The sequence below is a fragment of the Arachis duranensis genome, chromosome 4, assembly GCF_000817695.3.
Source record: "Arachis duranensis cultivar V14167 chromosome 4, aradu.V14167.gnm2.J7QH, whole genome shotgun sequence".
NCBI classification, from domain to species: domain Eukaryota; kingdom Viridiplantae; phylum Streptophyta; class Magnoliopsida; order Fabales; family Fabaceae; genus Arachis; species Arachis duranensis.
The window spans coordinates 109,459,218-109,486,376 of NC_029775.3; the positions used below are offsets into that span (position 1 = coordinate 109,459,218).

General features: G+C 29.0%; 3 protein-coding genes across 4 annotated transcripts; all 3 read left to right on the forward strand.

The window, feature by feature from the left end:
* Nucleotides 1–10,707: 10,707 nt before the first annotated feature.
* LOC107485772 (bifunctional L-3-cyanoalanine synthase/cysteine synthase 1, mitochondrial) lies at nucleotides 10,708–14,547 on the forward strand. The gene is made up of 10 exons (XM_016106301.3): nucleotides 10,708–10,977; nucleotides 11,248–11,357; nucleotides 11,493–11,550; nucleotides 11,875–12,138; nucleotides 12,453–12,590; nucleotides 12,687–12,738; nucleotides 13,138–13,217; nucleotides 13,305–13,364; nucleotides 13,540–13,620; nucleotides 14,231–14,547. Exons 1-10 carry the CDS (start codon nucleotides 10,780–10,782, stop codon nucleotides 14,327–14,329), a joined length of 1,140 nt encoding a protein of 379 aa, XP_015961787.1. The 5' UTR covers nucleotides 10,708–10,779; the 3' UTR covers nucleotides 14,330–14,547.
* A 5,681-nt stretch (nucleotides 14,548–20,228) lies between these two features.
* Nucleotides 20,229–21,619, forward strand: LOC127746565 (uncharacterized). 2 transcript variants are annotated; one of them, XR_008008284.1, is made up of 3 exons: nucleotides 20,229–20,400; nucleotides 20,486–21,098; nucleotides 21,448–21,619. XR_008008284.1 is itself a non-coding variant. In XM_052260207.1 (2 exons), the coding sequence occupies exons 1-2, from the start codon at nucleotides 20,311–20,313 to the stop codon at nucleotides 21,008–21,010; spliced, it is 615 nt and encodes a 204-aa protein (XP_052116167.1). In that variant the 5' UTR covers nucleotides 20,229–20,310; the 3' UTR covers nucleotides 21,011–21,168. The 2 variants fall into 2 exon arrangements, 1 of the variants encoding a protein (XP_052116167.1); XM_052260207.1 differs by lacking the exon at nucleotides 21,448–21,619 and having other exon boundaries at nucleotides 20,486–21,168.
* Nucleotides 21,620–25,514: 3,895 nt separating this feature from the next.
* Nucleotides 25,515–26,450, forward strand: LOC107485745 (F-box/FBD/LRR-repeat protein At1g16930-like). The gene has a single exon (XM_021139624.2). The coding sequence runs from the start codon at nucleotides 25,626–25,628 to the stop codon at nucleotides 26,316–26,318; it is 693 nt and encodes a 230-aa protein (XP_020995283.1). The 5' UTR covers nucleotides 25,515–25,625; the 3' UTR covers nucleotides 26,319–26,450.
* Nucleotides 26,451–27,159: the final 709 nt, after the last annotated feature.

Here is a 27,159-nt window from a genome sequence, read left to right on the forward strand (position 1 = left end):
TTAATCTTATAGTGACTACATATACGAGTATATTTTGTTTTAAGATAAAATATATTTTTTTGTTTCTGAAAAATTTTGTAAAAATTTTAAAAATATCTTTAAATTTTATTTTGTTTTAATTTTATCTTAAAATTTTCAATTTGTATCAAATATATTTCTAGCATCTAATTTTTTAAAAAATTTAGAACCAATTCAACGGCAATTACATGAGAACAACCTTTAACAAAAATAAATCAAATATAATTATCATGCATTATTTTTAAATTAGTTCTAATTTTTTGAAAAATTAGTCATCAGGAGTATATTTGATACAAATCGAAAATTTTTAGAACAAAATTGAAATAAAATAGAACTTAGGAGTATTTTTAAAATTTTTGTCAAATTTCGAGGACAAAAAATATACTTTACTATTTTTTATAATACTAGTAACTTAGTCAAATATATTAAATTATATTATAATTTTTACGTATTATTTTTATACAAAAATAATTTTATATTATGTAAATGATCAATTATATATTTATATATAATATTTAACTTTAAACTATTTAAAATGAATTTTAATTTTGTAGGACAAACTATATTGAAATCTTTCATAAGCTAGATTAATGTGACAGTTTTGTGAAAAATGGCACCAATGGATGTGTTCCAACCCTTTGCAAGATTAATTTATAGTAGTTGGGCAGTAGGCTAGTAGATTTGTACCCATTTATTACGTGCAGAACCTGATTATATATGCATCATGGGTAGAGCAATTCAAAATAAATTAAAAAATAAATCATAAATACATGTCTGATATTTGAGATGCATGTTTTATATATCGATCTGAAAATTAAAAAAACAACACTAAGCTCGTAAGGTGCATGGATTATCTGTTAGGAATGGAATAATTTTGCCTTGAGACTTAGGGATTGTGATAGTCAAAGTATGTGGCAGAATCTTTATTGCGTAGGGATGGGCTTCCGCTTTCAATCATGTGCATGTATATGGGTTTTACACTTTTACCTATCACTACATGGGAGACAGGAATTAATGATGGTTTTTTAGGGTTTTGTGGCGGTTTTAGCAAAATGATTACCACCTGCTTAAGGATCGCTACCTTTAAGTTGCGGATATTAGGATTTGTGGTGGTTACCAGCAATTATTAGCATAGCCATCACTAATTAATAAATTGATTTGTGGCGGTTTAGAGCTGCCGCAATTTAGTGCATTTTTTAAAAAATTAGAAGTTTAGTACCGCCACAATCCATTATGTGAAGTTAAAAAGGAAGAATACTAGAGAATCATTACTAAACTAAAAGAATTAAGTTATGACTAAAAATGATAGTAAAAAATAATAAATTCTGATGACTTCTACCATTTTTTATTAAAAAATTATGAAAATTATGCAATTCAATTTGCACCCTTTTTTTTCTCTCATGCCCATGATTGATCAAATTTAACATATTTGCATTAGAAAATAGACTTAATATTATTAATATACATGCTGTGAAATTAACTAGTTAAAGAAGATAACATAATTAATAATCAATAATTGACTGTAGAGTAAAGTATTATTTTTGTTCTCAACATTTAGGATAAGTCTCAAATTTGTTTATAATGTTTTAATCGTCTTATTTATTTTCCTAACATTTTAAAATCATATTAATGTTATCCTACTGTTAATTCTACCATTAACTCTATTAAAAATATTTTTAAAAATACTTTTAACAATAAAAAACCTCTCTCAACTCTTTATTCTATCTGCGAAGTTTTGAACACTTAGCAGAAAAAAAAAAACCCTTTCTCCTCTCTCTTGCACTCCACCCCGCACCATCACCATACAAAATATACACCTCATTGGTGAAGCAGCACCAATCGCGAACCCCAAATCACAAACTCTCATCTTCTTTCTAGTTTTCCAATCGCGTTCTCTGAAAGTGCGTTTATAACTCGATGAAACTGGCGCTGCCACTCCCTCTCTGGGAGAACAGTTTCTCGAACACTGTCATGTGACAGAAGACGCAAAAGCTCATCATCAAGGAGAATAATAAGAAGACCAAGAACAAGAAAAACAAAAAATTTGGAGGATCTAGTAGGGACTAAATTTTCAGTAAAAGTATTGGTGCTGAGCTTCCTCTTTAGAGGATTGGAAGAAGGAGGTCGTGGGGGCAAGGGATTCTTCAATTTGGCTAGCAAGAGTTGCTGGGCTTGGGTTTGGGGAGCTATGCGGCAGAAGCGTCTCTTAGGGTTATGCTTTTGGACAATGATCGAATGTTCTTGCAACGACCTCTTTTGATCCATGTCATGATGCCTTCGTCTTTGGCATTAACAAAGACTGCTATGCAGAGGATTCACGTCGAAGTTCTTTGGTGGTGACAAAGATCTTTTTGGCATTCTTAAAGTGACAGCGTCCCCAAAAAAAAAAGAATATTCTTGTCTACGTGTATTTTCCGTTAAAAAATTTTAACAAAATCGTAGGGGTGGGTGTTCATGGATCGGATCCGATATGCATATTGAATTTATCCGAATTCGATCCAAAAATTGTGGATATCGATCCGTTCCACAAGAACATCGGATCAGATTCGCAATGTCATTAGATCGGATTGCGGATTTCATGTGGATATCCACGGATTCGTAAAAATAAATAAATAAGTAAATATTATTTTAATATTTTATTTCAACTAATAATTATCATATATGTTGTATTATTTTACTTTTATTATTTAAGAAAAGTATGTTTAATAATATTTTAAGAGTAAACATGTTTAAAAGAGTAAAAAAAATAGTATTTATTGATATTTTTTAAATAAAAATAAACTTTTTAAAATATTTATATATTTTGCAGATATATTCGAGATCCGATCCGATCAAATCCAAGCTTAAAAATTATAGATATTAGATCCGATAATTTTAGTGCAGATCAAATCGAGTTTTTGTTTATATCCGATCCGATCTGATCCGATTCGCATTTATCCCTACAAAATCAATGTGAGAATAACATTAATATGATTTTAAAATGTTAGGAATATAAATAAAATGATTGAAATGTTAGAAACAAAAAATAATACTTTACTCTTAACGATAAAATCTAGTTACAATGTTTCAGTACAAAAAGAGTCCATTTGAGGTCATCATAGTCATAGTCACATTTATACTAGCAATAAAATAATCTCGCAATTGTAGTAATCACTTCGACAAAGCAATAAAATAATCTCCTACTTGATACATAACCATTATATCCACTAGCTCCAAACCAGCAGGCTGCAGTGAAATTAAGAATTCAAACTTAGAAAGATTTCAGAAGTTTAAATAAGTTTAGAAAACAATAGTATATATAGGAGAGCAACCAACCATCAGCTCAACAAAATTATCCGAAAATTGAAAACTAATTAAGGCTGGTTCATGAACATTTTCAGGGAACATTAACCCAAATCCTGGAGTAGATGCTTTTGCTAAGGTGCATATATATAACTCTTAATAAGTTTGCAAACACTTAGCATATAATAGCAAGATAGGTAGCAAGTCTAAGTACACTATTACAAGCATAATAACCACCAAGTTTTAATTTTGTAGTGCTCATGCACACCATTATTGCCAACCAAAATCATAACAATTCCTCTTCACATTACTCTTGTTTTCTAGGATTACAAAGTCAAACAAATTGCTATATAATTGGGGGCAATTTACACTTACCTTGTTGGCACTTTGTATATTTAATTGGTTTAATTACTCTGTTGATCCCTATTGTTTCGTAAAATTTTCAATTAGGTTCCTATACTTTTTTTCTTTTTAATTGAGTCCCTGCACTAAATTTTTTTTTTCAATTAAATCCTTCTTAGTAGTAATTGGCTTAATTTTATAGAGATCCAACTAAAAAAAAAAATTGGTATAAGGACCTAAATAAAAAGGAAAAAAAGTGTAGGGACCAATTAAAAAAAAATTGGTGCAAGGACTCAATTAAAAGGAAAAAAAAAGTATAAGGACTTAATTGAAAATTTTGCGAAACTATAGGGACCAACAGAGTAATTAATTGCAACCCAACTTCAAATGTAGAATACTATCTAGTACATTTTTTATTAAATTAAAGTATTCAAAGTATTTATGCGCATCATCCAATAAAATGTTAAGAAAGATCACCTTTCAATGGTTGTTCCAGTGTAAATGATGGAGAGATATCAAGAATACTTCTAAGCACCGAGTCTTTTCATCAAGCCTGTGTGTTTTAGTGAAGTCTTTGATGAGAATCAAAGCTTCCAAGAACTTACAGAAGTCTTTTCTAAATTCTTCATACAATTCCCTGTAAAATTAATCCCATTTTGGCATGATTGAAGATATATATTGTATTTTATCAATGAGACTATCTATCTATGATCAATACGACACTACAGCTAATTATCGAAAACCACTTCTTTGCATTGTGTTCACTTGGATCCATGCAAGTTGAGAATATTTGAGAAGAAGAAGATAGATAGAGATGAAAACATTGAAGGAAAAGTAGATTCAAATGAATATGAACCCTATGTAATAATGTAGAGGGCATGAGTATAATGATGATTCCACACTTGCATTGAATGATTGAATTCTCCCTGTCAATAATGATAAAAGCTTTTTTTTTCCTAAACAAAAAATCATTAATCAACTGAATCTTAATAGGATTTGTTTAGTCTAGATTTGCCATAAATTGAAAGGAAATCAAATCTGAAATTACAAACACAATAAATTGAATTGGTATATATAATATGGGTTATATTTATCAATACTTTTTTACTCCTAACCAAAAGTATCTAGAATTTGAGTTCTTTAATTTGTATAGAATAATCAATATATTGGTAGGCCAATGAGTAATAGCTTAAATGGCATAGTCTCCCCATACTCAATTAAGAGATTGTGGGTTCGAATCTTCTATCTTTGGTAAAAAAAAAAATCAATATATTGGTAGATTCATCCCTCCTATAGAATTTCTAAAGTAGTTTGAATATAATTGTCTTATTTTTTATTTTTTATTAGAGGTGCCAATTAAAAATGTCTCTATATCTAGTATAATAGTAGTTTTTTTTTTTGGTCTAATGAAAAACGATATATAAAGTATAGAATAACAAAATCCAGCCCATTTATTCCTTGTATTTAATACGCTTAACTATGGAAGTATGGTACGGACAAAAAATAACTAAAGCTTCAAAGGCCCCAAATTAAGAAAAGGTAGTCCATTAATTAATAGATTGTACAACGTAAAATAAGAGCAAGCGAGGCACAGCCCAATTCAATTCATTTCGAATAAAAAATATTTTAATCTAAATTAAAGACACCCTAAACATCATCTCCCAATTTTGATATTTAATGGTGATCTATATGTATAACATGTTACATGACCAATCTCCTATACCCATTGAAAAATAATTAAGTCATTAGGTTAGATCAAATAAAGTATACTGAATAATTTATATCTTTTGACAAAAAAAAAAAGATGAATTGATTAATAAACGCTAATGTTTTTTTTTTTTGACAAAATTATAAAAGTAGAAAATATTAAAAAGTAAAAATAAAAATACAAATAAAAGACGTTTCCGTAAGCTAAACATACCTTAATGTATGCCATATGATGATAATTTAATAATTAATAAGGTTATATAGCATATTAAGCCTAATATTCTTTTCTGTCCGACTTTGTCAAATTGACAAAAGAATTTTCGAAACGGTTTATGATGCAAAGACAAACACAGTCAAATTATGATGCATACAAGTGACAGGGACTATAGAATTATTAGAAGCCAATCATTTAGGTTCCCTCTCAAAGAAAAAATGGCACAAATGAAAACGATACCGGTATGATCAATAATCTACTATATATAATAGCAATTAGATAACAATTTAAGCACACCAACTGTGTAATTCAAATGACATAATTTTTTCATATTCATTTAGAAATTGCGGATTTGAGTCTTCTTATTTTTTGTTAAAAAAAATTTTGGATAACAGTTTAATATACACATTTTTATTTTTAAAATACTTTTTTTAATCCATATTTATAAATAAAAGGATTGATTAGCCGGCACATCAGTGCATTAGTACACTAGCTAGTCTTTAATAAAAATAATATCCTCCAAATTAGTCTCTATTAAGAACACTATTCCTGATTTATACTGGTAAAAATATTATCTAAAAATTAATAATCTATGCTGTTAAAAAGATTTAGTTCACTCATAAATTTTAATTCTTAAATGGTATTTAAGGTTTTTTTTTTTATGTTTTAAATTCATCAAAGGTCAACTTCATTTTAACATCTATTAATATATATTACTTTTTTAGAACAAACGTATTGATCAAGACTAATTCTTATTATTTTTGAGATTTTTGTCTAAATTTCTTTGTATATGGATGTATCGTATCCCCATATATGCAAGCGACAGGGAGTGAAATTGTTGTTGATGTAATGTAACATTAAAATAATCATATTCACCATTCAATTTTATATATCAATCTTTGTCAGCTTGTACTTTGAGCCTTTAAGGGCTGCAAAAGCAAGAAGATGCTCTTTTAACCCAAAAACATATAAATAAATAAATATATTATTATTATTATTATTATTATTATTATTTAGTTGACCACACTATTTTCAATTTGGCAACTAAAGATTAATCCGTCGCGAATCTAAATTTCATTTAAAGGTCTGCTTTTGGCTAACGAGTTGCTGTATTTGCTTAAGCGAATGAACAAGTTGATCACTCTACCAATTCAATTTAGTTTATTATTATTATTATTATTATTTTCAGAATTTTAATTTGGCCCTGCCTCCACTCCAATGGGCGCATGCAGAGAACCACGTAATTGGTAGTGAAGGCTAAACTTTTTCAATCACACAAATGCATGAACCAAACCATGTCTATATACAAATTACTCTATCTTAAGCTTGAGGTTGACATAAGCCAGCATGTGGTCCATATATACATATATAAATAATAACTTAGTAAGTTATGTAACTATATGAGGTAGGACCGTAGGAGCGTAAGAAGATTGAATTCATTCAACAAATTTAAAGAATTAAAATTGTTTCGTGCTCACATAGTGAAAATAGTCTTTACGTAAAATAAAATTCTAATTAAAATGTGATCTGATCAAATTGGTAACAAAAACTAGCTTTTAAATTGAATATTTTGATATAATATTATATTATTATATTAGGTGTACATCGAAATCAGTTATTAGTATATATAAAATACATATTAAAAATAAATTAAATTATACATGTATTTATATATATTTGATGATTGATTTTGGTGATTAATTTTAATGTATAAATAGTATTTTTGAATATTATATATATATATTAATTTTTTATTTTTTATATTTTATATTAATGGTTTAAATTTTCAAAAGGGTCATCTGCTGCTTAAGTTAATTACTTTTTTATAAGATTATAAAAAGTTAATAATTCAAAACCTGCTATAATAAAATAAAATTTATATTTCTTTAATTACTAGCTCGTTAGGATCCAATAGAATGATAGATTCATCCTATGGATGATGGATATGTTGAGATTGGTGTCAAAGGTGATCCCATTTCCGAAAATAGTGAATCAGATCATTATTGCAATTCAATTGGATCATTCTCAAGTGACACACCCACCCCAAATTCAAGCCAACTTTAACTTAGACTCTTGTAGCCTTTTGCAAGTGGCCAGCGGGAAGAAAGAAAGAAAGAATTAAAGGAAGTTCAGTATTGGCATCAATTCTCTGAGAACTAATTTTATTATATTATATCAAAATACTCGATATTATTTAAAAAATATTCATAATACTCTTTCAAAAATTTAAAAAAATATTCAATTTAAAATATTTATCAATATAATTAACAGAGCTTTTGAAATTATAAAAAATAATTTTTTTATTATAACAAAAACGAGTGATGACTAAATATGATATAAACACTGAGTAAAATTATTATAGTTTATTGTATTTTGCATAATTTTTTAGTAAATTTTGATCCAGACGAAAAATTTATTGCACAAATTGAAAAAAATCTCATTAATAGTATGTCTAAATAAAATTTTACAAATGTTAAAATTGCTAGAGGTAAAGGTGAATAAATAGAAGAAATTCTGAGAAACTTTATAACTGCACAAACGTAAAACGACAATTATATTATTGAATGAGTTTTATATTTTTTTGAGAAACTCTATTATTAAGACTTCTTGTATTGAATTTGAGTTTTATGTATCGTTTGAATTATTATTTATTTATGCAATGACCTTTAATTTATGTGTCGTTTGATATTTATTTTTAATTTATATTTTTAATTATTAGTGTATTTTATGATATTAATTTTATTATGGATAATAATATGAATACTCAAAAAGTAGTTGATGTTGAAGGAGAAAATAAATGAACTTCATGCATATTTTAGATGGACCATGAACGGTTTATATTATTATTTGAAATTTTTAGAAAACAAAAAAGAATATGAGACAAAAGAAAGATAAAGCATTTTCAGCAGAAGTTTATAAAAAAACAGCACAAAAAATCAATGAAATTTTTTTTTGAATAATAAAACTAAAGTATGAAATCGTTTAATAAAGATTCTCAAAGAACAAATAATACAAGTAAAATAATTAAAATATAAAAATAGAATAGGATGGAATGAAATTACTAAGATATTTAAAATTATTTTAGAAGTATGAAAAAGTTTAATAAAAATATGTGTGACATTTCTATTTAATATTAGTTTTTTGTTAACATTTGTATGTACATGTTTTGAATATATAGTAGGTTAGTTATAATTATTTTTTTATTTTTTGTTTAATCTTAAATTAAGACAGTTAGCGAAAAATATCTTTATTATTTGGACATTTTTAGAGAGATATATAAAAAAAATATAATAATTAAACATTAAAATGAGACTGTTAAAAAAAGATTATAAAGATAGTCAAATGAAAAGGACATCAATATTAATAATATTAATGAGATGTAAGTAAATAATGAAATTTATTTGAAAAGTTTTAATATTTTTAAATATAAAAATGGCAACGTTTCAACAACTCCATCTACAACTCCATCTATTATTATCTTACTGATATTTCTTCCAAAAATAAAAAACAAAAAGTGAATGATAAAAATTCATCAGAACTTAAAATTTTTTCTGTTAATGAAAGAAATTGCACAAGTTATTATCATTACAAGCTCTTAGTTTCAACGTTGAAAAATTTTTAAGTTATTTGGAGCAATTCGTAACTTGAGTGTATAAGATTATAAACTTTTTGAAGCTGTTAAATAATTTGTTAAGGATTTTACTTTTATCGATATCTTTTTCAGATATTCAAAAGAATTATGTTTAAAAGTGTAACAAGTTAGATTGGTTTTATGCTTAATCACAAAGTTTATGTACTTTTTGAAGTAGATTTTGAGAGAATTTATGTATTTTTTATTTTGATAAACAAATATTTATATTGCATGAATTTACTTTTGTTAAACTTTAAATTAAAATATTTATTTTATTTTTGTGTCAATATCTTCATTAATTGTAGATTTCGATCTCTACTTTATAAGGATGCAAAATATATATATTTTTTGTTTTTTCAAAAGAGTTAAACAAATTTTAGTTGAAGAAAAATTTAATTGAAAAATACAACTCTTTTAATTATTTTATATAATTTAATGAATAAGTATATTTATTAATTATTTAAATATGATGTTATATTAATAAAAAATAAAAATGTATTAATTATAAAATTTTAACTCATTTGATAAATATTTTAAATACTAAAATTTAATTTTATAATTTTATTAATTTATTCCAAATATTGAAATTCGATTCAGTTCTATATCATTAAAAATTTTCAAATAAATTGATAAATATAAACACAGTTCATGAAAAGAAAAATTTAAAGAGAAACCTATAATTTAACAAATAGACGAACAATAATGATGGAAACGTAACTAATTTGAGTTATTTAAATGATGATATTTTTTGTTGGCTTAAATAAATATTGAGATTCGAAATCTGTCGAATGTAATAATTTATTGACTAATAATAAATTTTTAATATAATTAAAACTAATGATTGAAAAATAATGATTGAAAAAGTTTTTAAAATATTAGTTAAATATAACTAAAACCAATGTCAAAATATTACTAGGTTAACATAATATAATTTTAATTTTATATTATTTATAAAATAATTTTTAAGATATATCAACGATAAATAGACTCTGTGAATAATTTAAAATATTATAAAAAAATAATAAAAAATAATATATTTTTTATTAGTGATAAATCATTTTTATTTAATAAAAAATTTGTATATTTAATTCGAATTTTTGTAAAATTATTTGAATAACTATTTAAAAAAATACACACAAAAAATCAAAACAAAATATGATTTCTAATATTTTTAGTTGTTTTTAAACTTTTGATCATAAGATATATAATAATGTCTCGCTACTAATAATTCTAATAAAAAATTATCAAAATTTGGTTGCCAATAAAATGTTTTTAAAATATATTTAATATTATATTATTTTTATTATATTTTTAAAGTTTTGTTCGTTTCTTTTAATATTGTTGTAGTCATTAAAAAGTAAAAACTTTATGGTACTATAAATAGTTTACCCATTAAAAATCCCACAAGTAACGTAGCATCCCTACAACCTAAACTTTCTCTAGCACAAAGAGCCGGACATTTTGATAATTGACAATAATTCAATAAATAAATAAGAAACTAAGAAAGTGTATATAATATAAAGTTGCATAGAATGGAGCTCACTTTGAACATCTTCACCTCAACATTCTTAGTAGTAGATTAGTAATGGCCTCCCTAAGGACCTTACTGAAGCAAAGGTCATATGGTGTTGCTCCATGCCACCACAACTCCATTATCAGGAACCTCTTCTTCTCAACAAGCACTGCTGCTGCTGGTTCTTCTTCCTCTGCTTCTTTTGCTCAGAGACTCAGAGATTTGCCAAAGGATCTTCCTGGAACCAACATCAAGAAACATGTCTCCCAGGTATCTGTGTATATATGTATCTATATATCTTCAAATTTCACTTCATTTCGTGCCACGTGTCCACCCCTTTCTTCACCTTCAAAAGGTGGAAAGGAAGTTGCTTACTGCTTTTTTTGTTTTAACATTTTTTAACTAAACTAGTGTGTTGTTTTTGGTAGATGATGAAGAATACTAGGCTATCCTATGTGATATAGATAATGTTTATTAATTTGGTTATTATTATTATTACTATTATCATTAAAAGTGTTACAAAATTTATGAAATTTTCAGCTTATTGGGAGAACCCCACTTGTTTATCTGAACAAAGTGAGTGAAGGATGTGAGGCTTATATTGCTGTCAAGCAAGAAATGATGCAGCCTACTGCCAGCATCAAGGACAGGTTAGTTGACCCTTTTTTTTTTCTTTTTATTTATATTTTTTGTTGCCTCTATTTTCAATTTAATCATGTTCTATGTCATTCTTAACAAGTTAACAGTAATCAGAAACAACCCATGTCTTCTTTTTTTTCCTACAGGCCAGCACTTGCAATGATTGAAGATGCTGAGAAAAAGAATCTGATATCCCCTGAAAAGGTTAGCTGAATTTGATTTTGGACTTCAATTTCCCTTGATCAATGGTATAGCCTCTAAAATTTATCCCAATTATTCTCCTGATTTCTAAACAAAGAAAATGTTGGCATGCATTCAATGTTTTGAAAACATTAAAAAAGTCCAAACATTTTCTTTGTTTAGAAATTAGGATTTAGGAACATGTTTTAGAAAGATGCTACCCCATTACAAGAATAACTGTTAATTTAGACAAACGTGACAGTTATTTTGAAACAGAAGGAATAATATGGTTATTGAATCTGCCTAGTTGAATATTCACATGTAGACAACATTGATTTTATGGTGTAGACAACTTTGATTGAGCCTACATCTGGGAATATGGGTATCAGCATGGCATTTATGGCTGCTATGAAAGGATACAAGATGGTATTGACCATGCCCTCTTACACAAGCTTGGAGAGAAGGGTGACAATGAGAGCTTTCGGAGCCGATCTGATCCTAACTGATCCAACCAAAGGAATGGGGGGGACAGTAAAGAAGGCTTATGATCTTCTTGAACAAACGCCAAATGCTTTCATGCTGCAACAGTTTTCAAATCCTGCCAATACCAAGGTACTTCAAAATTAGAATCCTTTTTTTGTTTTTAAGGATGTCTGTTTTTCACTTTAAGAATCTGATTAGGGGATAGGTAAAAAAAATTGCTTCCTGTAAGAATCACTCATAGAGGAACTACCAAATATAAATTACTTTACTTCAGAATCAGTTCTACCTAGAATCAATTCGATAAAAAGCAGAATCTTACTTAGGAGAAGTTGCACAATGCTATGCTTGGTTGCTCTCAAATTTAATGTTGGATAGTTCTGAAGTCCTTGGCATTATTTGTAATAGTGAGTTTGAGTATAATTGACTTAGAAACTGGGAATCAGGTGCATTTTGAGACCACAGGGCCTGAGATATGGGAGGATACAAATGGACAAGTCGACATATTTGTTATGGGAATAGGTAGTGGAGGCACTGTCTCTGGTGTTGGACAATATCTTAAATCCAAAAATCCTAATGTTAAGGTGATGTTCTCAGTTCACAGTTCAAACTACAAACTGAACATTGTTCTGTTTGTTAGATAAGCTCATTAAATTCTGGAAATGTTTTCAACTGCATAGATATATGGAGTGGAGCCAGCTGAAAGCAATATCCTAAATGGTGGTAAACCTGGTAAAGATCATGCTCTTTTTTCTTTAGTATTCTTTGTCTTAGTGACGATTTCGTACCTATTTTTTTCATGGTGATTGCTTACAAGAGGATGTTTTCATGTGACGATAATAGCTAAGATGTTCACAGATACAATATTATGCAATTTAGTCAAACATGTCAAACCATTTATGCGAGTAGTCATCTTTCCTCATAAGGACTTGAGTTCAATGTCAATACTCAATACTTAATTGTGATTTCTAGCATTGTTGTAGTGATGAACTAATGTAAATGTAAAAAGTAATCAAAATTAGGATCTAAAAAGATTATGATATTTACTGAATTAGGTTGAGAAATCTTTATCTATTGTTTCTTTTTTCAAATCTATGGAATCACTAACTTTGATATTGTTCTTCTATATAGGTCCACATCATATTACCGGTAATGGGGTCGGATTCAAACCAGACATATTGGACATGGATGTAATGGAGAAAGTTCTTGAGGTAAATGGAAAAACACTGCTTTAATTTGCTCACCTAACTTGAAAATATTATGCTTCTCCTAACTGTCATTTGAAACATGTGTGGTAGGTTAGCAGTGAAGATGCAGTCAACATGGCCAGGGTGCTGGCCTTGAAGGAAGGACTCATGGTAACTTTTTCGAATGACAATTTTTGCATACTTCATGGAATTATAATCAATGACAAGTTTCAAACTTTATTCATTCAACCATTTTGTTCAAGTCTAAGACATGCATCTTTTCTTTAAATAACCGTAACTGATTTTCCAACTTCTTTTTTTTATTGTTCCTAATTATTATTTGCAGGTTGGTATTTCATCCGGAGCTAATACGGTTGCAGCTCTAAGATTGGCTAGTATGCCTGAGAACAAAGGCAAACTTATTGTGGTAATGAAATTTTCCTTTAAAACTATAATAACATTAAGAGAGCTTGATTAATGTGCCATCACAAGAGACGTTAATATAGTGGTTAAAAATGCTTAGCACCACGATTTTAGGCAGCAAACTTGTATGTATTGGTTGGTGACTATGAATCACTGACACTTTTTTTGATTCGTGGTGTCTTTACGTCGGACACATTTCAAATTCGACACCGACACACATCGACACCGACACATATGTCTTTTGTGTCCAACCGTGTCTTAATAAAAATTAAAAAATTCTTTTTCAAACTCGTTTGGACACACCTAAATATATCACGTGTCAGTATATCCAGTCTTATTCTTAACATGTATCCTTGAAATTAGTTTAGAAATAGTATATATTATTAATTATTAAAACAAAATATATTTTAAATACTTTATATAATTAAAAAAATATAATAAAAATAATTTAAAAATTAATTTATATTTTAATATCAATAAAATACTAAAATATTATTTTAATTTATCTAAAAAATACTATATATTTTATATATATGCCGTGTCTTATAAGACGTAGTGTTGGTGTTAGTGTTCATGTATTATAGGTTGTTGATAACTGATTTCTTGAATTTCAGACTGTCCATCCAAGTTTTGGCGAACGATACCTTTCGTCTGTGCTGTTCCAAGAGCTTCGTGATGAAGCTGCAAAGATGCAGCCAGTGGCAGTTGATTAATGCTTTTCATGTGAGTTCATATACAAACTAGAACAAAGCTTGATTTGTTGTGGGGTTACATGGATCAACATAGCTGTTACAATACTGTTGTAACAAAAAATTGTCAAATTCAGTTTGCTATCCATCCTATTGTAGCGGAAATTGTTAATTAATGGCAGGTCTTTGATGAAGCTTACAATAATATATATATTATGAGAAAAGGAGTAATTGATTCCTAACTTTTTGTTTGGTGGATATTTAAATTTCTGAGAATTTAAAAATACATTTAAGTTTATGATATTTTCAAAATCTGGATATATCGATTCCTGAGTCTAGTTTGTTCAATTTTAAAAATTCTTTCACGTGTGCATTCTTATCAATAAATAACGAGACTCACTTTTGATTTTTCCGTTGAGTCTGACAAATCCAAATGAACATGAAAAATTAATATATCTAGGTTTTGAAAAAGTTAGAGACTTAAATATATTTTTAAATTCTCAAAAATTTAAATGTCTACGAATAAAAAAAAGTCAAGAATCTATTTATCCTTTACTCATATATTCTTTATGCTTTCGTTTTCTTTTATTTGGAAATGGGAAAGTACTATATAGTATATACTATAATGGACTTGCTTGGGTGAATTTTAAAAAAAAATCTTTTTTTGAGATATCTTTTTTTTAAAAGATCTTATAAAAAAATAAAAGTAATTTTATGTTTGTATATCTCGTGTAAAATGATTTTTTTTTATTTATCAATTATGTTTAGGTATAACAATATAAAAATATTTTTTTATTTATTTATTACATCTTTTTTTTAAGAAAAAAAATCTTTTAAAAAAATATAAATTACAGCTTCTCAAAAAATATTTTTTTATTTTTCTAATACTTTTACTATTAGAATTTGTCAAACACACTAAAAAATAAAAATAAAATTTTTTTTATTAAAAAAAGATATATACTTTTTTTAATTAAGATAACGAACACCCAAACAAGCCCAATATCCTTTAAGAATTTTCAAGGAATTAAATCCAATGAAAGAAATTGTCAATTTTCTACCTTTAATTAATTTAAATGAATGTTCAAATTGAGTTTTGAAAATCAGTTATTTTTATTAATCTATCAATACACTATTAAATGTTTGAACATTTGTTTCAAATTAAATTCGTTACCATATTATTGAAGAAAATGGATCCTCTCCATTTTAAATTAAATTTGTTACTATATCATGAAAAAATAAAGTGTAATCTTTTACTTTTAATTCTATAAGTGAGACAAAAAATAAATGAAAGAGAGAATGCAATAAAAAGTGAGATCTTCTACTGGATAGCATTCGATATCCAATTTTTTGTCCATGGAAAAGGATCCGCTCCCATTATTGAATAATATTATTCAAATAGATCCTTTAAGTGATTTTATCTTCTTTGACCAAGTCATTTATGTTTTCACCATGCCAAGTCAAGTCACTTGAATCTGTTGACTTGAATCTCTTGAAGTATTTTGACACGTGTTTAAGATATTATTTTTGTCATTTTAAAAATAAAAAATAGAATGATAATCTTAGAATTTTTTATTTAAATAAATATTGTATTTATTGAAATAAATAATTATAAAAATTATTACAAAAATATGTTCTCCAATTTTATATCATTTACACTATAAACGAGATAATTATGAATATATTTCATTTACACGATAAATAAAATAGATGAAATTTTAAAAAATATACCTATATAATTATCTTGTTTATTGTGTAAACTGTAAACGAGATATGTATATTTGTAAATATAAAAATATAATTTTTGAAAATAATAAAAAATATTAATAATTTAAATTTGATTAAAAATAAAACGTTTTAAAATAGAAAAGATGGACGGTTTCAAATAACAGAAAAAATAAAGGATTTTAACTAATTAATTAATAGGCAATTAGTAGTATCACGTAATTTGAAATCGTCTATTTAAAATAATAATAAAAAATAATACATAAAAAAATAAATCAAATTTTTAGGCTATATCAAAATGGATTTGAATTCTCTAAAGTTTGAATTTTATCTTAGAGAGTAAAATATGATCTTCTATCCTTGAATAATTTTTCTTTCATATTTATTTTTAGTTCCACCTATGAAATCAATGATAAAAAAATTATATTTTACTCTTTAAAATAAAATTCAAATTTTAGAAGATTCAAATCCTATCAAAATTTCTGAAGCTACTTTGCTGTTTTATTATAAATTTGTATCTAACTCAACTCAATCACTTTATTACACCTCCTTCTTTTAAAGCAACATCTCCTTCATGCGATCATGTCTATTTTTTTCATAATAAAACCAATTTCACAAAATAATACGTTACAATGCCAATAATAAAACAAATTACTACTCATTCTATAGAAAAATATATATTTAATATTTCATAAAAAATCATTATATTATTGTAAGCAATTTAGATTATTTATTTATTTATCAATGAATAATAATTCAAATGACATAATCTTCTCATACTTAATTAAGAGGTTGCGAATTTGAGTCTCTTATCTTTGATAAAAAAAATTTAAATTATTTATTTATTGCGATTTTTTTTAATTTTATTACGACAATTTAATTATTATATGTATAAATATATACAAATATTCCGTAATTAATTTAGGAACTAAATTTTAACGTATATTTTTTAATAAAATATACTTAAAAAATAAATTAACACTAAATATTTTTATTATTAGTTTAAATGAGTTGGTTTCTAAAAAAATAATGTGTTGATTTTAAATGGTTAGTTTCAAATTACGTGATGCGCCAATCGCCCATTAATTAGTTAGTTAAAACCGCCTATCTTTTCTGTTATTTTGAAATCGTTCATCTTCTCTATTATTTGAAATCGCCCATCTTTTTGAAAGGCTCCATTTTTAATAGTTTGGTCCACTTTAAATTATTAATATTTTTTATTATTTTCAAAAATTATATTTTTATATTTACAAATACACATATCTCGTTTACACGGTAAACGAGATAAGAATAAAAAATATATTTTATAATAATTTTTATAATTTTTTATTTTAATAAATAAAATATTTATTTAATTTATTTAAATAAAAAATCTAAGAATCTTGTCATATTGAAGATTCTAAATACTAAAATAATTATACTATTATTAAATGAGCCAAAGCACAACCAAATAATAAAGAGATGATAAAGACTCAAAATACAGAAAATGAATCCTCTCAATTTTTTTTAATAATTGAGGGAGTAAAGTGTGATCTCCCACTATTAAAATAAATATGAAAGAAAAAGCAATAAAGAATTAGAGATCACACTTTACACTCTCAATTTTTTTTAACAATTGAGAGGATCTATTCACCAAAATACATTACCAAACCTCTTCATTCTTATCCATTTTATTTTAGCAAATACATTACCAAACCTCTTCATTCTTATCCATTTTATTTTAGCATATGCTTTCTTTATTTTCTTATGTAGTTGAGAATTAGTAATTAGTAGATAAATGTTTAAAAAAATAATTGGTAATATCTCTATAAATAAATAAGATGATTCTTGTATCTTGTAAAACAACTTTAATACATATTTTTTTTTTTTTTTTAATATTATCTCTATTTTCTTGTTATGGTATCAAAACACTTAGAATTTTATTGACACGCACTAATAGTGAAAACCTCAAATCTCAGTACCAAAGTTTCCATAATGGATGACAACACTCCAAATCCTTCTCAAAATCCAAACAGTCCTTATTATATACATCCAAGTGAGAGTTCTACATCAATTCTTATTTCTCCAGTACTCACTGCAAACAACTACCACTCCTAGTCACGTGCTTTCACCGTGGCCATAATATCTAAGAACAAATATAGTTTTTTGACAAACTTAATTCCAGCTCCACCTACAGATGATCCCCTCTCTTCATCTTGGAAAAGATGCAATAACTTAGTACTTTTTAGGCTCTTTCACTCAATATCTCCCTCAATCTCACAAAATGTTACTCTCAATCACAACTAAATTCTCATTTTGATCCTTGAGATTCACGTGATTACTTAATTTGGTCCCCAAAATTCAAAATTACCTATACTAGTCCTTCAGATTCAAGTCCGGATACTAATATAGTTCTTTGACTCTTCCCGGCGGTGATTAGGCAAATGGAGTGCTAAGATGGCACCCTCCCTATCTCAAGGATTTGGATTTGGATTTACCACTAAAAAATTTCTGTTTGCTGCTCTGAGGTCTTCGGTCAAGTAAAAGGACCAGCTTTAAAATTTTTAATTTGGAGGTTAATTGAAGAAAGTGAGATGACAAGTTTAGGAAGCACACAGTTCAAAAAGTTGATTTAGAAGAAATCCAAAAGGGTGACTCTGCAAGAGGTACAAAAAGAAAAAAAAATTGTTTCTGAGTCAAGCAAGGAGAGAGAACTCGAATAGAGAGTTGAATGTGAGATCTCACTACTAAGTTAGAAGTCTTGGAAGCATTGCAACTACACTAAAGGAAACACTCCTCCAAGATGAATAATGAAGTCCTGAGATATGTTGTTGGGTTCGGTTCATAGTATTTAAGTTGTTATGTATCAATCTCCTTCATGTTTTACAGTTTGTATTTCAATTTCAATGTATATCTTTCTATATTTTCTTTGAGAGGTAAAAGACTGAGAGAAAGACATTGAGAAAAAATCTAAGAGTAAAAAAGTTGAGTGAAACACTTGAGAGAAAAGTTAAGGGTGGATTATGATTTTCTTTGGTTCTAATTTTCTGTCTTGTGTCAAGTACCTGTGAGGTACCCCTTGCTAGTTGGGTAATCACTTAGTGTAAAGAGTTTAGGTATTAGCATAACTAAGTCAAGTTTAGGAAGAAACTTGGGAGTCCATATAGGATTATGTAAACCCTAGGAAATTGATATATATAATACTTTGACTATAGTGAAAATTCCACCACTATTGTGGTGGAGACTGGATGTAGGTTGTATTGCATAAGGCAACTGAAGCAGGATACATGACTGTGTCAACTTCTTCCTTTCTCTCTCTGTTCTGTTTTCTTATATTTATGAGACAAAAAGAAATTGTCTCTTAAATTTTCTGCTGTACAGTTCAAACTAAAATCAATTTTAAGTTAAGTGACAAAGAATTTGTGAATCAAAGAAAAAGAAGGCCATAGATTCAACCCCCTTCTCTAAGCCTTCTGTAACCTTCACAAGGGTAAACGAAGTTGTTTACTTATCATCCAACATGGTAGGGAGGGTGCTATCTCAGCATTCCGTTTATCTAGTCATCACCGAAAAGAGTCGATGGACCACATTGGTGCCCAAACTTGAATATGAAGGATTAGTATAGGTAATTTTAAATTTCGGGGATCAAAATGGGTAATCGCGTCAATTTCAGAGACCAAAATGGAGATTTAGTCCCTCAATCACACAAAGTGTTATCTATCTTACCTTTGCTTTGTCTGTTTGTCTTTCGTTTAAATTCAAACCCGCAGTTAATAGTAGAACTAGAATAGATATTTTCTGTTTCCTACTGACACAAGTCCATATCTTTACTTTTCTATCAATCTCTAGTTCTAATCTCCCTCCCCCATCTAATATTATAGTGCGACCAAAATTTCGTTATGGTCCAATTCTAACTGATAATAAATACCAGGCTTTCCAATATTTGATTGATTACAATTCTATAAATTTCATTTACTATAGAAGTTCTCAAGGAGTTCATTAGAAGAATATTTCCAATAATTGATACATATAATTCAGAGGAATACGTAAGTGATTTATATGCAGCATGGATAAATCTAAGTGACTCTTTCTTAAATCCAAATAATATTTTCATAGGCGTTTTCCCCCGATCCAATCGGAGAATCAAATTGATTATAAAAATATAAGTTTAATTTGTCAATTTATTAGTAAACAAGGAAAAATATTGACTAGACGGGTGAATAATTTGACCTTAAAACAACAACGATTAACTACGATTGTTATAAAACAAGCTCGCATTTTATCTTCATTACCCTTTCTTAATAATGAGAAAAGAAGATTTCCACGATCGTTTTTCTCAATCAGATCTTCTGCATATTGCTGAGTTCCAAGAGGAAGTATACGCCCTAAAAAAGGTGCTCTCTCTGTTACATAATTTTACACTTCTTTAAAGACGTTGTGGGAGGAATTGAAAAGCTCTCGACCTCTCCTTGCTTGTAGTTGTCCGACAAAGATCCACCGCCTTCAAGACTTCATTATCTGCTTCTTGAAAGGTTTGGACGAGCGATTTTCAGTTGTCAAATCACAAATTCTGCTCCTAGACCCTTTGCCTTCGGTCACCAAAGTTTTGCTTTGGTAATACAACATGAAAGACAAATCAATACAGCCAACCAGCAGATTCTTGCCACTACCATCGATCCTCGCCGCCCCTTATACAGCCAAGGTCGCGGCTTAGCTTCCACCGGCACCGGGCGCAGAAGTAATTCTTCCGAACTCTACACTTATTGTGGGCGGCAAGGCCACACGATTGACGCGTGCTATGGCAAACATGGCTACCCGCCGGGGCATCCTAGGTATCCAAGCAAGCCACGCTTCAATGGAAAAGGAACTGCATCCATCAATAGCGCCATCACACCTCCATCCTCGTCAAGCAGTCAAGTTCAAAAGGAGATGGTTGCATCGAGTTCTCTTTCAGATCCGGTTTTGAATTTAAGCCCAACACAACATAAGGCTCTTTTGGCATAAAGTGGTGAAGACTATCATTCATATATTAAGGATGAGACAAAGGCCATTGTCCCCACTCAAACTGGGCATTTTTCAAACCCAACATTGAGTAGTCATTTCTTATGTTCTTCATATACATTTTCTATTTTGCATAATACATACTTAAATTTTAAATTCTTTGATCCTTGGATAATTGATTTAAGTGTCACTGATCACATAGCATCAAATATTTTTTTTGCTTTATTTTTTATTTTAAAATTAAATCAATTATTATTCATATGCCTAATGATTCTCATGCTATAGCTTTTTATAGGAGTGTTGTTCAATTTTCGTCTTCTTTAATTCTCACTAATGTCCTTTATTTACAACAATTTTATTTTAATTTGATTTCTATCTCTAAAATCACTTCCATACTTTTATATGAGCTCACTTTTTCAAAATATTCATGTCTTTTGTAGGATCTGACCAGCTTGAAGATGATTAATTTGGGTAGATTAAAGAAAGAATTGTATATTCTTGATCAAGTTTTTTTCACCGATAATTCACCACCCATCGCCTCTATCAATGCCACAAGTATTACACCCATCATATCCTCAAACCTACGATATTTCTGTTTAGGTCATGTTTCTGGGCGACATCTTAATATTTTACATAAATAATATCTTTTTGTTTTTTACACCAAGTTAAACTTGTGATGTATGTTATTTTTCTAAATAAAGAAAATTTTCTTTTGTGAATAATACAAACAAAACAAGTGTTGTATTTGAATTATTATATTTAGATATATGAGATCTTTTTCAACAAAATTTTATAAATATCGTAAATATTTTTTTACTATTGTTGATAATTATAGCCGATTCACTTGAGTTATTTTGTTAAAATAAAAAAGTGAAGTATCTCAACATATTAAAAATTTTATTGTTTTAGGAGAAACTCAATTTGAATCAAAAATTAAAATTTTTCATTCTGACAATGGTCATGAATTTTTTTCAGTAAATTTTACTCATCAAAAGGTATTATTCATCAATGAAGTTTCGTGAAACTCCCCAACAAAATAGGAGGATCGAGCACAAGCACCAATACATTTTAAATGTTGTCCGTGCTCTTATGTTTAAATCAAACATCCCTCTTAATTTTTGGTCTTTTGCAATCAATCATGTAGTGTATTTAATAAATAGAGTTTCATCTTCTATTATTAATTTTAAAACTTCTTTTGAACTTTTATTTAATAAACAACCAGATTTTAATGACTTAAAAATTTTTGGTTGTTTATACTTTATTTTTACTATATTGAGAGTCATCATTCTAAATTTGATCAAAGAACTCGTAAAGCTATTTTTTTTTGTTATTAATATGGTTTTAAATGATATATTGTTTATTTTGTAAAAGAGAAAAAAATTTTAGGATCCAAAAATATAATTTTTTATGAGCTCAATTTTCCTTTAATCAAAGATACAACCCAACATTTTTCAAAAGTTTTGCCCAGCCCAAACACAATCAGTCCACTATCCACAAATACTCCTTACCTCCCTAAGGGACCATTCACATTCACTTACCCATCCTTCCATCCTTCACATGATTGTTCATCTCCTCTTGCATATCTTCCAAGTATTCCATCACTTCACATTCCAGAAAACCCCACCACCAAAAGCCTCTCTCCTCCATTAGGGGTGACAACAGGGTGGATAGGAACGGATTTTTGTCCTACTCGATCTCGCTCTGCCTTACAATAACCCACATCGAATCTACCCCACTTCTATCTGCGAGTAGTAAAAAGTTAAATTCTAACCCATCCCTGCAGGTATCTGCCTTGCCACTACCCGCCTCTATAATTATTAAAATCCAACAAATACAATTAAATTTTAAATTTATATAATCATCATTATATACATAACATAAATTAAAGTAAAAATTTAAATATGATACGATATTATTAATTATATTACTAATTATTTTATATATATATATATATATACCAGGGCGGGTAGGGGCGAATTTAACCTAAATTCGATCCTGCCCTGCTCCGCCCAAGAACTCGGCTCATTAAAAATCCACTTCAAACGGTGGGGATGGGATGGGTACCCATGAGTTCGGGTAGTGTTGTCAGTTGCCACCCTTATCCTCCGTCATCTTCTATTACCCAGCCGTCATCTTCTCCAACCTCTCCTACCAATATCAAAATACTTCCACCTCATCCCCATCAATCTCCATTCCTCCCCCCCTTTTTTGTAACCAAGAAGCCCTTTATTCCGTCACACAACCAAATGAACCTCCACCCAACCCCCCTTTTCTGCTACAGTCAGCCAACCCGATCTCCATTTCACCTTTCTGATTATGTTTGTAGCTCTTCTCATGCACCACAAACTTTTTCTATATTCAAGTTCTAGATATCCTATTTCTTCTCTCATTTTCTTTTTTACCTCCTCACATACAGTCACTTTCTCTCATCCTTGTACTCTGAACATGAGCCCAAATTTTTTCGAAAAGCCAATAAATTTTTTGATTGGTGCACAACCATGAAGGATGAAATTATTACTCTTAAACTAAACAAAACATGTATTTTGGAGGATTACCCTCCTTATGTGAAATCCATCGGGTGTAAATGGGTCTATAAAATTAAACGACGACCGGATGGTTCAATTGAGCGTTACAAAATTCGCTTAGTGGCAAAAGGTTTCACACAGATTAAAGGGGTGGATTTCCTAAAAACATTTTCACCAGTAGTCAAATCGGCGACTATCAAGATTGTGTTTGCTTTAGCTTCCATCAAGAATTGGCCTATTTAGCAGTTTGATGTCAACAATACTTTTTTACATGGGATTTGAATGAAACTGTTTACATGGATCTCCCTCTCGTGCTCAATTCACGGGATTCTAACAAGTTTTGTAAGCTTCTCAAATCTTTGAATGGTTTACGACAATCTAGTAGAATGTGGTATGAAAAATTATCTGTTCTTCTTTTATCTTGTGGGTATCAACAGACCGTCTATAACTATAGCTTATTTTTTAAGATTATGGAAAATGAGATATGTATACTGTTAATTTTAGAATAAAAGATTTTAGAACCTTGAAGTATTTTTTGGAGATTGAAATCACTCATTCTACTAGTGAAATTTCTCTGTCTCAACATCATCCTATCTTGATTTGTTGACTTTCTTTGTCTCAACATAAGTACTGTCTTGATTTATTGATAGATTCTGGTTTACTTGGTGCCAAACCCACTTTTGTTCCAATGGATATAGCACCACCCGTTTCATCAGGATGATAGTTCTCCTTTACATGACCAATTTGTCTACCGCCACCTTGTTGGCCGATTAATCTTACTATAACTCGTCCGGATATTACCTATGCCACCTACAGCTAAACCAATTCATGGCTGCCCTTACTCAAGCACATCATAAAGCAATCATTCGTGTACTACGATATCTGAAAAATAATTTAGGCATAGATTTATTTTTTCCACAAAATTTCACTCTTCAAACCAGTAGTTTCAGTGATTCTAATTAGGCAGGTTGTTCAGTTACTCGCCGGTTTATAACGGGTTATTGCTTCTTTTTGAAAGAATCCTTAGTGTCTTGGAAGACAAAGAAACAAACCACAGTAGTGGCTAGATCATCCACCAAAACTGAATATCGAGCTCTTGCCAATACCACTTACGAGTTGTTATGAATTTTAAATCTTTTACAGTTTTCCGTGTCGATTGCATTAAGCCATCAGTTTTATTCTTTGATAATCAGAATGTCTTCCATATTGTAATCAATTCTATTTTTTATGAACGCACCAAATACTTAGAGGTTCATTTTCGCTTGGTTCGACAAAAAACTCAAAATGAAGTTACTTCCAGTTCCTTCGTCAGAACAATTGACAGACATCTTTACTAAACCACTTCTAACTCAAACATTTCACAATAAATTGTCTAAATTGAAAATTTTTGACTTATTTTATCCTCCAATTTTTGCAGGGCATATTAAATGAATCATCAGCTCAAGCACAACCAAATGACAAAGAGGTCCAAAATACATGACCAAATTTTTTCTTCATTCTTATCACATTTTATTTCAGCACATACTTTCTTTTTATTTTTTATTTTTGAGTAGTTGAAAATTAATAATTAAGAGATGAATATTTATGAGATTAATTGATAATATCTCTATAAATAAAAAAACTCTTGTATCATATAAAACAATTTTAAAACATATTTTTTTATTTCTTTTAATCCTATTTTTATTGTCTTGTTAGCTATGTCACGTTAAAGAAATTAAGAGTTCATTTCAAAAATAATAGTGCTGACAATTGAAAGGCACATTAGACTAATTAGGAACATCAAAAAATCAAATTTTCTTTTAAATTCAATGAAAGACATCAATTTAATATTAAATTTAAAATTATTTAATTATATTTAAATTTAACTTATTATTAGGATTGATAAAAAGATTTAATTTAATTTTAATTTATTTTAATATTTTAAAATTTAAATAAATCTGAGCTAATCTTTAAAGATAAAGATTTTTTGTGTTTGGGCGGTTTATTTAGTTTCTCACAATCCCATCAACATAAAAGCAAGATGCTTGGGATTCAACAGTTTACTTGGTGAAATATAAACACGTGCGTTGGCTTATCTAAGGGAAACAAAAACAATGGGAGGAGGAATTGACAGGATCAGCACATTACCTGATGTTCTTCTTTGTCACATCCTTTCTTATGTGCCATCCAAGACAGCAGTGGCCACAAGCATTCTATCAAATAGGTGGAGGAATATCTGGAACTCCGTCCCCGCCATCGATCTCGATGACTCACTCTACCTTCACATCGGAGACTACCATCCTTTTGCCAACGTCGCATACGCACTCATGCTTAGGCTACACGCGACGCAGCCAATCCTAACTTTCCGCCTTAAATGCCAATCTTCTCTCTCATGCGCCCCTTGGGATCTAAATCTCTGGATCGACACTGCCATACAACACTGCGTTGAAACCATGGAGCTTTCGCTGCCACTTACCGTCAAGCTGCCTTCAACGGCTCTCACAAGCGCGAAACTCGTGTCACTGACGCTAAGAGGATTAACGGTGGATAATGTACGGAGTGTTTCGTTGCCTGCACTGAAGTTTTTGCACCTTAACGATGGAGTTCGTTTCACGGAAAGTCGGTATTTGGAGATGCTGCTATCGGGCTGCCCAATTCTTGAGGATCTCCGGATCGGTCAACTGGAGGCTTGGCACTTTGTGACGGAATTTAACCTCCCCAACTTGATCAAAGCAGATGTTATGAGCGTTTCGGTTCCAATTGCCAAGTTTTATAACGTCAAATTTCTCTCTATCTGCGTGGTATGAATTCTTTCCAAGTGCATCATGTCATTGCTACCACTGGGGTGTCAAAATTTTTGTTTTGTCCAGTTTATTTTTATGAGTTTAATTTTGATGCCTTAACGATCTAATCATTATTTTGATAAATGACCATTCATGCGATAAATATGTAGAAAATAATTCATAAAGATTGAATTATTTTAAAATTTGAATTAAAATGTGAGAATCATGATATTTTATCGGGTGAGAATACTTTATATTAGTTATTAGTTGCTTGATAAGTTGTTAGGTGGTTAATCTGTTATTGTTTTTTTTATTTTTTTTCTCCAATTCTATGTTGAGCTCCTTGGTTAAAAAAAAGAATACACTATATTAACATAGCATACACTATTATTAAATTGCAACTTGATACAGTTATATCTTGGCAATTGACGTACTTTTATTATTATTTGATAGAAATTGAGATTCAATTGGAATAAATTTTCTAACAAGGGATAATGTCAGGACTTGCTTCAATACTACTCCAGAATGCACCTTTCATAATCTAATTCGAATGCGGCTGCTTGTTACATGTTCTTGTAAATGGCATTTGTTGGTAGGTTTGCTCAAGTATTGTCCCAAGCTTCAATTTCTAAGCATTCTTGTAAATACCACGGTGAGTATGTATCTACTATCTATTATATCGTTATTTCCAATTTGATTTAACTGTTTTAATTAATTTCATGAATTATTGCTTTATTTGTCAGGTAATTAGTACAATTGATAGTGAATTTGTTTGCTCATCAGAATTGTTAGTCCCTGAATGCGTTTCCACGAGGCTCAGTGTTTGTGTTCTGGAAGGTTTGTGGTCAAGGAAGGATATTCGATT